Genomic DNA, 11,455 nt, shown 5'->3' with positions numbered 1-11,455 from the left:
CTTTCCTATGAAAAGATATACTCAAAAATCTGCAAAACTGTGAGGGGTGTATTCACTTTCGTGATATACTGTATACATTAGTCAATAAGAAAAGTGGAATAAAAGTAAAAAAAGTTACAAGCAACCATCAAATACAAATTCATCAAGTAGAAAAGTCATCAAGTGCAAAGCTAGCAGGTAAATGCATCATATACACGTATGTAAACAAACACATCAGCTTATAGATATTTACAGCATTACAAAAACAAGATAAACTTAATTCCTCATTTAGACCTTGAGGTTCTAAAGTACTAAATGTATGTATCCAAAAAGCTTCCCTGCATAGGAGTTTATTGATAATATCACCACCCCTGGGGGGAGGTGTGATTTTCTCTATCCCCCAAAATTTCAGTGAAGCAGGGGAACCGTGCAAGCCAAACGATTTTATTGGACGCTCAGTCACCAATCACAAAGTAGCATTAAATTCCAGAGTCAATTGATTAAAAATATTTAATTGTGATTAATCGCATAAATGCCGTGGTCAACCAGTTTATGAAAAAAACTTTGCTGGGTCACAGTGAGCGTTAAAGTTGCGATAAAAAAATGAACGCCGCTAAATGACTGAGTTAATGCGATAATATCGCAATAATTTTAATTTAATTTATTACATTATATACAAAGTAGACTGTCTGCGTTCCCATTCAGGCAGGTCATGTTATATCCTCCTGACTACCAGGGGGAAAAAAGTTTTAAAATCTTTGTTTTTTTTTACTCCCCCAATTGTTTGAAGGCAAAAAATGAATTTTTATTTTTTATTTTAAAGATTTAATGTGTCCACTACAGTGGACATTGGAAGGCCGTACATTGAAAATGTACCTTAATGAGTTAACAATGAGTGTTTTATTGGTTTGAGGTGGAAACTGGATGTGTCTGTGACCATTATCATTCATGCAGGTCATCTCAAGTCAAAGCAATTTTGTTTTAAGCAACTGGACTTGCAGTTGAAGCTTGAATGACATGTGGTCCCTCAACTGAGAACTTTCACCAGAGTTGACTAATTTTATAGTTCTGATGTGTGAAATATGGGTTATTATCTCTGGAACAAACATGTGTTCATGTCTATAGGATTAATTTAGTCTTAATTTAATTTTTGGTTGAAATATTGTCCTGCAAAGTTCAGACACACATCAGAGTCATGCTCCACATGGGGCGACAAATGCATCAATAGGAAACGTTCTGCTTGTTCTGATTCCACTTTTCCTGCTTGAAATGAATCCTAAGAGGTCTCTGAATCTTCAGCATCTTCCTCAAACATCACATCTAGGATTATTTATCAATAATGTGCTGTAAAGTGTCTCTCCTTCTGATTCTGATACTGACTTTCTGACTGGAAAAATACTAACAAAATGGAAGATGTCACTACCAATGTCCATTTTAGAGGACATTTCTTTAACGCCTAAATATGGGAATTAAATAATGTTACATTAATTTAGAAATGGTTTAATTGTACTCTGAAGAGATTGAAATAACATATAAAGATGATGTTTTAAGACAATAATTGCCCACTTTAAAGTATTATGCATTTACTTTCCCTTTAACCAAAAGCGGCCTATTTTTAATGGACACCATTTTCCTTGCAAAGAAATAGAAAGTTCCCAAAACCCCACCCCTACACACATGGTATCATTGGAAAGCTCTGAATGTCCTCTTTAAAGACCATTGGGAGTTAGCACAGTAGTGTGTATGGGGTGGGAGATATTGCAGTTTACAAATGTCCTCTAGAGAGGACAAAAAATGAACTGCTGGTAGTCAGGAGGATATTGAATATATGACATGACATACGTATAGCTGTCTGGACATATAATTATATGTCACGTCATGCCATGTACCCTAACATTCGAACAACACTGTTGTCTGTTGTCATTAGGAGACCCCGGCTGTAGGGGGCAGTACTGAGCTGTGGAGGCCGCTGCGCAGCCTGAGCCTGCTGCCGCCCTCCAGAGGCAGTCGGAGCGTGGTGCTGCTGTCGGACGGCCATGTGCAAAACCCCGCCCTCACCTTGCAGCTGGCACGCAGCAACGCCGCTCACACACGCATCTTCACTTGCGGACTCAGGTGACACACACAGACACACACACACACACACACTGCCCATGGAGATGGTGCACAGCGATGTGGCATATATTCACAGGGGTGCACATCACATAACTTTTTTAGTGTGTTACCCATATGCTTACCAGCAAATACAGTATGTTTTGGTACGCGATACAAGTCCTCATCCGTGATACAAATCCAATGTGCTCCTCAGTGTCTGAGAATAACACATGTCACCACGAACCTTAACACATGTCTGTAGGCTATGCAACTGGTAGTACGCATTGCTTATTTTTGCCGCGCATGCGTACCTGCGTACCAGTTATGTGCACCCCTGCATATTCACATCTTCGCATTCGCACCAGGGATGCATTTCCATCTCCACTCTGTGGGTTTACTAAATGTTTTTGCATTCTCAACTTTAAACTGCACACACAACTCACCACAGTCTTCCCCAGTTGCAGTTCTTCAGTGGACTTGAGTTTAACGTGTGTGCGTTTCTGTGTGTTTGTGTCTGTGTGCGTGAGTGCGTGCGGTTGCATGTGTCTCTGTGCGTGTGTTGTGAATGGATTTTGTTTCCACAGTAAAACCGCCAACAAACACATGCTTCGAGCACTAGCCCAGGCCAGCGGTGGAGCCTATGAGTTTTTTGACACAAAGACGCGTCACACCTGGTCAAAGAAGGTACCTAGGTTTTGTCCCGCCCCTTGCCCTTTGCCCTCTGCAGCTTGAGTTCCTGGTTAGTCGGATGGCGATAATGTCACTCTGTAGCTCTAGCCCTATAGTCTGCTATGGGGTCTGCTATGGGACAACTTTTCTGGTCTCTATGACTAACATTCACCCTTTACCCTTTGACCTTTAACCTCTGCAAGTCGCTGTTAGTTACATGACTTTGGCAGGCTGCAGTAGGGCTGCACAATTATGGAAAAAATCATAATCACGATTATTTGGATCAAAATCATAATCACGATTATTAATCATGATTATTGATTTTTGCTGAATTTTGTAAAAATCATATCAAAATGAAACATGACCAAGAATTAATTATATATGGGATGAGCAAAATCAAATGAATTGTAATAATTATGTAAAAGGCAATAGCGTGAAACTTAGATGAACAGAATTGTGGCCAGAAACACCAGCCTGTAAGCATGTTCTGGCTTCAAGGACGCTCTCGAAGGTAGGTCACTATTGCCACGATTAAATCACGATTAAAATCACAATTTCGATATCACTATTATATCACGATTTTTGATTATTGACGATTAATTGTGCAGCCCTAGGCTGCAGCTCGTTGTCCATGGTGTCAGCAGAGTGATGGGCCTATAGTCCTAGGGTCCAACTCAATATCTTAACCTGCTGTCCTCTCTTTTTGCTTGTGGCCTTGTGATGCGAGGCAAGAAGTTTTTTCCAATGTCTCGCAAAAGCACAATTCAACAGTAATTGTCTTATTTTCAGTCGGGATGTTTAATGGGTAAAAAGTGGCCTGAAAGTTATTGTGGCAAGGCAGACAGTGGAGAAGATTCATTTTCTACACGTAGCGGGGCGTCAGCGAAGCCCGAGGTAACAGGCAAAAGGAAAGGAAGGGAGGTTATACAAATTGAGTTTGCTATAGGGTAGCTTTCCTGGTCTTTCAAACAGGAAGTGACGTCGACGGATGTTTAGCAGCAGAAAAGCTAATCGTCTCGTGTGTTGTTACTAATAAACTCCTGGACTATGTACAAAGTTTCAAATTCATCTTTTTGTGAGTACAAATCACATTTGTTATACTGTAGAAGTTTGGTGTCATGACATGTTATATTTGTGGGGAAAGTTTGGAGACGGTGCCCAGGATCCATATGCGCTTGAGTCAAGCTATCCGGAATAAACATCGAATAACACGGCAACTCTGTTGATGTAAGCCTGCGGCAGAAAACACTTCGGGTGTAAAGGTGGATGGGTGTCACGGTTCAAATGGCATTAGGGTGATTCTACTCCGAACCATCGCTTTAACCTTTTGACTCTTGACCTGGCAGGTGTAGTCCCTGGTTTTCCCAAGCTGTGCACAGCTATTAGCCCACGGTTCTATCGTCAGCTATGAAACCGCTTTCCTACTCATTATCTACCCATAATACATGCTGGTCCACCGGTGGAATGCTATAATAACCATTAAAAAGTGAACTATAACCAGGGTGCCAGGGATTGTCCCCCCTTCTGGTTCTGATACCTTCACTTTTCCCACAGGATTTTAATATTTGCGGTATGTAACTCCATTGTTAATGCTTAAAATCTGAAACTTATCCCCCCTTCTTCAACAAATCGCACCCTGACTATAACTACCCTAGTACTACACTACTCTGATTTCACACAGGGCCTTTAGAAATGATTTGATTTGGTCATTGTCATCCTGGTAACAGCAAATTTATAACGCTGTGTCTTATCGGTTAACCTTTGCCTTTTCCCTCTGCAGGTGGAGTCCCTGGTGGGCCGAATGACGTCGCCAGGCTGCAGCTCGGTGTCGGTGAAGTGGCAGCTGTTCAACCCGAGAGCGCCCCCTCCTGTCCAGGCCCCTGCACAGCTCCACGCCCTCTTCAGCAAGCACCACACGCTGGTGTACGGCTTCGTACCTCACTGTACTCAGGTAGGAGGATCGGGAGGACGGGAGAGGGGAAAAAAGGAGAGGAGAGATGTCGAGAGGAGGAGGAGGTGGAGAGAGGAGTGGGGAGCTGAGAAATGGGAGAGAAGTGGAGAGGTGTGGTGGGAAGAAAAGCAGACAAGAGGGGAGGAGAGGAAAAGTGGAGGGGTTTCCAGTGATTCAACGAGCACCACATCCTGGTATATATACACGTGTAGAAGTTTGGGTTAGGGGTCCGCGGCTTGTTTTTGGCAAAGGTTAGGGGGTGCTTAAAGGTACACTGTGCAGGAAATGGTCAAAAAAGGTACTGTAACTATGCTGCAAGTTTTGGCAAAGGGCGCGCTCAACTTCTTGTAAAAAACGAAAGTCTTTGGGTGCGCGATAAAATGTATCAACTTAAGGAAGAAAAATCCACTCTCACAAACTGCATCTCATTATTTATTTATATTACCACCATGTCCAAAAGGCAAACGCATTTCGGCTATCAAGCTTTCATCAGTGTGCATGCACTGATGAAGGTTTGATAGCCGAAACGAGTTTGCTTTTTGGACATGGTAGTAATATAAATATATAATGAAACGCAGTTTGTGAGTGTGGGTTTTTCTTCCTTAAACTGTAACTATGCTGCTCATTGAAACTGGGCTGCCTATTGCCAAATTTGATCTTTTCATTAAAGTTTACGAAGTAATAAACAAATATTTTCTAGTATGGCCCAAGTACAGTCATTTCTGGAAATTCAAAATGGCAATATGAAATGTGCATTTTTTTCAGTCATAATGAATACTTAGAATTTGATGGTGGTGCTAAGTATTCATGCAAAAGGTAACATTAGTGAATGGGCAGCATGAATTCTGAAAATAAACCACTAAAAATCTCACACAGTGTCCCTTTAAGGTTAAGAACCACTGGTCTAAAGCGTATGGTAACACCTCGCTATATCTGTTGCTTCATTATACATTCATAGCAGCTTTTATAAACTGCTCTTAAGGGGAAACTGTGTGAGTTGGTTTTTTTTTTTTTTTTTTTTCAGAATTCATGTTACCTTTTTCATGAATTCTTCATGAAAACTTCACCACCATCAAATTCTAAGTATTCATTATGACTGCAAAAATTACACTTTTCATACAGGAAAAGGGGGATCTTCTCCATTGTCCGCCATTTTGAATTTCCAAAAATAACCATTTTTAGCTGCAAAAATGACTCTACTTGGACCATACTAGGAAATATTTGTTTATTACTTAGTAAACTTCCATGTAAAGATCAAATTTGGCATTAGGCAGCCCAGTTTCAATGAGCAGCATAGTTGCATTACCTTTTTGGACCATGTCCTACACAGTGTACCTTTAAGGCATTAATGATGGTCTCATGAGACGTGGCTCAACATTCATATCCTTCATACCTTTCATGAATGTGGAAGAAAGACGAACAACTTGACAAAATAAAAGTCTTAGTCACAAAGCAGCTGTTATCACCTCACATCTAACTCAATGTGCTAGTCCAGGTGCCAAAGACATGGAATATAGTCAAGCAATCTATTTCTGTCAGAGTGTGACCTAAGCACATGATTTCTCATCTCCGGCCACTCAATATTTATATATTTTTTCTAATATTACAAAGAAAAATACGGCAGGTGTATAATTTTACATTTGTTAATAACTAATTGACTTTGTGAATAACTGAAACAAATGTCCGCCTCTGTAGGCTACTCTGTATGGAGACCTGTGTGGGAAGGAGCTTAAGACCATGGTGTCCACCACAGAGCTGCAGAAGACCAAAGGCACGGTATGGATGTCCACTCTTGATCTCTAGTCATGTAGACTTGGATTTTGACTACCAATTACATAGAGTTTCTTTACTGATTCTTTATTTGAGCACATTTAATACAAAATGCACAGTATGAATGACTACCCTTACACTCTATTCATGTAGATTTGGACTTAGACTAGCAGTAAGTTTCTTTACAGATTCTTTACTGAAATTTAAGACCAAAGGCATGGTATGAATGACTACCTTTACACTCTATTCATGTAGATTTGGTCGTAGACTAGCAGTTGTATAGAGTTTCTTTACTGATGATTCTTTACTGACATTTAAGACCAAAGGCACGGTATGAATGTCCACTGTTGATCTCTATGCTAGTCATGTCCACTTCCATCACAAATATGTGATTTTTGCCCAAATTTTGAGTTCTCATTATGATGTCATAAGGACTTTGGAAGATTTTTAACACAGACTTCTATGGGCGCTGTAGAGTGTTCAAGTAAAATTCAAGTAAAAGTCCTTACTCCTCAAAGGGTTTTAAGGCCCTTTTCCACATACAACCCGGCCATGCTCTGTCATATTGACCTCTTCGGTGGTGTTCAGTCAGCCTGCTTTGTGTTTCCATTGCAACCTGTGTTACCTTGTTGCCTTTGTTTATTTTGATAGCTTTCATAGCTTGTCTTGTTTATTTTTTTGTTGGTTTCCACAACTCTTCTGCTATGACAACAGGTTATTATAACCTATTGGAATTTGTAAAAATAAAAAAATAGTGGAAACAGTTACTTTCATGGTGTTAGGGTTTTTTTTACGCACCGCGAGGGTTAGGGTAGGAATATGGTTAACTTGCATACAATCGTGTGCGAATGAGTGAACATTTGCCACAGAACTGTCAGACACCTATGCATCAAGGAAGCAGATAGCCAAAGAGTTTCTCATTTATACCGTATGTTCCACCATTGTGTACTACCACGACCTGAGTATGTGAGCTTGGAAGATCGCCTTCAGGTCTTGTGTCAATATTGTACAATACAAAAACACAATAAAAACTAGAGATGGACCGCATCCTGATTTGTAGGATCCTGCTGGATACCGGATCCACTGCTTAAGATCCTGCCGGATCCGGAACCAGATACCGGATCCTACGAAAGGGTTGAAACACATAGTCTACTCGCACACGTGGGCCCTTTTTATTACGATGGCTCAAACAATTTTTTAGACTCATTGGCTTGCTGCCAAACTGCCTGCAACGGCCGCTTCCAAGGGGCTTTCACTCCATGCAATGATTGTGGTTGTGAAAGACTGACTGAAAAGCCTAGGCTACTTCCGGATAGCGGATCCACTGCTTAAAATCCTGCCGGATGCGGATCCTGTGAAAAACCATATTATCCTGCCGGATCTGGAACCGGATCCGGTGCATCTCTAATAAAAACACATGATAATACACAGTAATTAGTAAAATAAAATCAAGTTAGGCAAAAAAACTATGTAAAAATAGTAAAGGTCTGTCTAACCAAACTTTTAGTTGCCCTTGATATTTTTTAAACTGTAGATAACTCTGTCTGAAACATAATAATATTTTCAAATGTACAATGTTCTTTATGTGCTTCTTGGCATCTAGTTTCTCCACAAGCTCACAGCAAGAGCGGTCATAAGAGATTACGAGGATGGAATCCTCCACCTGGATGAAGCTGAACATGAGGTCTGTAACAGATTTTGTGTGTGTGTGTGTGTGCGTTCGTGCGTGCGTTCGTGCGTGCGTGCGTGCGTGCGTGTGTGTGTATGCGTGCATGTATGTGTATGCGTGCGTGTGCATGTATATTTGTTTCCAATGTCCCTTTCTGGGGCCCAAGGTGGTTGGACACTAGTCTACCCGTTACTGTTAAGGCTTCAAGTACTTCAAGTACTGTTACTGGCAGGTTATGGTTAGGGATTATTTTCGTCTGTTTTACATTCTTAAAGTGATACTGTCCCATTTTTGGAAATACGCTTATTTTACACCTCCCCTTGAGTTAAATAATAGGGTTTTACTGTTCTCCTGTACTTTCAACCGTTCTCTGGGTATGGCAGTGCAAATTTTACCTCCAAGCTAACAGTTAACATTGACTCCTATGAGACCAGTTAGCCGCCAGCTGGTCTCATAGGACTCAAATGTTAACTGCTAGCATGGAGGTAAAATGTGCACTGCCATACTCAGAAAATGGTTGAAAGTACAGGAGAAAGGTAAAACTCAATTATTTAACTCAAGGGGAGGTGTAAATAAGCGTATTTCCAGTACAGTATCCAGGACAGTATCGCTTTAAGTTCAATTCCTGGAGAAAAGTTGTTTACCATCAGCGTGTGTGTGTGTGTGTGTCAGTGACGTGCAGTGAAGGGTTTGGTAGGGTAGGCAGTAAATATAGAATATATATATTTTTTTTTTTAACGGTGGGTTCGGTCCTCCCCCATAAAAAAAATTGTACTTCTTAGATGCAATTTCCTGCATTTTAACCAAATCTGGAGTCACTATCAGCTAAAAACTTTTACAAAAGACTAAAAACTTTGAACAAATAGTCCCCTTTCATGCAGATCTGAAATGTAACGTGTGTGTGTGTGTGTGTGTGTGTGTGTGTGTGTGTGTGTGTGTGTGTGTGTGTGTGTGTGTGTGTGTGTGTGTGTGTGTGTGTGTGTGTGTGTGTGTGTGTGTGTGTGTGAGAGAGAGAGGGGCCTTATGTCACAAGGTATGGGGTCATTCCAGCTGGAATCAGCAAATTTCTGAAAAATCTCCCACTCGACCCCCTCGGATTTGCCTGAAAAAAATGTATGTGATGGCTTAAACATCCAATAGATCATATCCACAACATCAGAACTCAGCTCTGGATACTTTTGGCACAAAAAATCTGTAAATAAGTACACCCCCTACGCTTGTTTTAGCGACATTGCATGAGTGACCATGTTCAGACTCAATTATCTCCAGAACTATTTGTGTCAGATTCATTATTTTTTCAGGGCTAAGAGTCCCAGACCTGAATATCATATATTACAATTTGCAGCACTGTAAGTCAAATCACACCGTAATAATGTGCCTCTACTTTTTGTAGATATCATATGTTCTAGGGTTTCCAAATGTCTGTAAAAACCTCAAAGTTCTACATGTAAGGTTCATCCTAGGTAAATGGTCTGATATGTACCGTGACTTTCACATCATAGTATATCTAACAAAAGGCTCCAATGGTTGTTGAGATACAGAGGTCCAAAGATGGGAAAAAATTAATTTTCACCAATGTTTGGAGCAATATTTCCAATCTATGACACTAGTTAGGAACTTTCTGTTTGGTGTGTCTGAAAGAGGATGTTTTTTTTAACAACATATCAAAAAATTGGGATGGTGTTTTGCCTCATTCTTTTTATAACGGACTTCAAAATCTCAATTGGCTACAATTACTTGAAGCTATGAGGACCATGTCACCAACCGACTTGTCGCAACTCTCAAATCCATGGCTCTGATGTCACCTGAAAAGTGAAAACAAGATGGCTACCCTGTGAATGACAAAGCAAATTCTAGGGAAACCATAACACTTGTAAATGAATTGATTGATGCCACACAGCAAGAATAGCACATTGCACATGGCTTTGATAGACATTAATTATTTTAATTGTAAAATAATAATAATCATCATCATCATTTTAGTAGTAGTAGTAGTAGTAGTGGTAGTGGTAGCGGTAGTAGTAGTCTTGGAATAAAGTGATGAAATAGGAGAGGATTAAAGAATTGTAGCACTCTTGTTTGCAACAAGGACTCCCATCCTAACTAGTCTTTCAATCAGCACCTGTAACTTTATATTTGCTATGAAGCTTGTGTCTTACTCGTTAAGTTATCAGCTGTATTGCAAAATAACTTAATTCATACTGGCTAGAGATTCCCTCAGACTATTTTGACAGCATGGTCCTGGAGTTTTAGTTAGAAGAGTTTGCTTGCCTGCAGTATTTAATATCAGGTGAATATTGCAGGCACAGAAGTTCATATGGCACCAGACAGCCATATGGTTCTTGTCACATTGTTGCATTCTAATTCAGCTGCTTGCATCATTACAATATTATACCACTGCAACGCTGACAAGTGGATTGCAGGTTAGCAATAGTGACTACAACAATCATGGTCTGGATACTTGTAGACAATGTTCATTACTTGTAAAGTTCATCATCACATTGATCCAGGTGAAATGATGGAAGCCGAAAGGAAGCTTTGCAGCATGCAAAAGCGTTCAGATATGGTGGTGGATAGGGGGCGGGGCACAGTTCTACAGTCAGGGTACCTCTGTCGTGGTGACTGTTGGCTGGGGTGGGACTGTTTTTTGGAAAGTAAAAGTTGATTAGAGATGACACATAGGAGGAGACAGTTTGTAAAGAGGTATCCTGATTGTAGAACTTCCCGCCCCCCATCATCCTCCCCTGACCGAAGTGCTCTGAGCATGGTGGTGGTATCTTTTCTGAAATCAATACCTGTGTTGTCATTGTCCTTCAAGGTACTAATTTCGTTGTACCTGTACAATAACAATAAAGTTTTATTCAAAGTTTCATTCAGGTGTTCCTCATTGAATTGCCAATGACGGATGGTTGCACACAACAATATGAGTGCAGATACCTAATGCATCATCAATGACAATGGCAAGCTACCTTAAAAAGTCAACTCATAAGATGCAGCTGGTGATTGAAAGTTAAGTGTGTATAAAATAATTTGTCACAGGCCAGAACATTGAAAGTTCCTGACTTGTTTAATACATTTCTTTTTTTTTTTCAAATATTAAATCACCATCAAGGAAGTCAATGTTGCATCAAGGAAATCATATCAACACCTTGTTTTATTTCCAGAGGTTGTTTTTTTAAGACTTCTCTCAAAATGGTACTTCTCTCAACCATCTTGAATTTATTGCTAACGTAGCGCCAGTGAGAACATGTTGCGTAGTCACTTGATCATCTGGCCGATAGTACACTTAAAAAGATGAGGCCAGAATCCCTGAAAAAAATCAG

The 11,455-nt window shown here is 40.3% G+C and overlaps 1 protein-coding gene across 1 annotated transcript in view; it reads left to right on the top strand.

The window, feature by feature from the left end:
• The window catches only part of LOC134460622 (protein mono-ADP-ribosyltransferase PARP4-like), a 48,307-nt gene that overhangs the window by 22,420 nt on the left and 14,432 nt on the right, over positions 1–11,455 (top strand). The window contains exons 16-20 of the mRNA XM_063212992.1: positions 1,907–2,094; positions 2,658–2,757; positions 4,523–4,693; positions 6,389–6,469; positions 8,067–8,147. Coding sequence (XP_063069062.1) covers positions 1,907–2,094; positions 2,658–2,757; positions 4,523–4,693; positions 6,389–6,469; positions 8,067–8,147 — 621 coding nt within the window. The remainder of the gene's footprint in view (positions 1–1,906; positions 2,095–2,657; positions 2,758–4,522; positions 4,694–6,388; positions 6,470–8,066; positions 8,148–11,455) is intronic.

Source organism: Engraulis encrasicolus, chromosome 13 (genome assembly GCF_034702125.1).
Source record: "Engraulis encrasicolus isolate BLACKSEA-1 chromosome 13, IST_EnEncr_1.0, whole genome shotgun sequence".
In the NCBI taxonomy this organism is placed as follows: Eukaryota; Metazoa; Chordata; class Actinopteri; order Clupeiformes; family Engraulidae; genus Engraulis; species Engraulis encrasicolus.
This window is presented reverse-complemented; position numbering and strand designations above follow the sequence as displayed.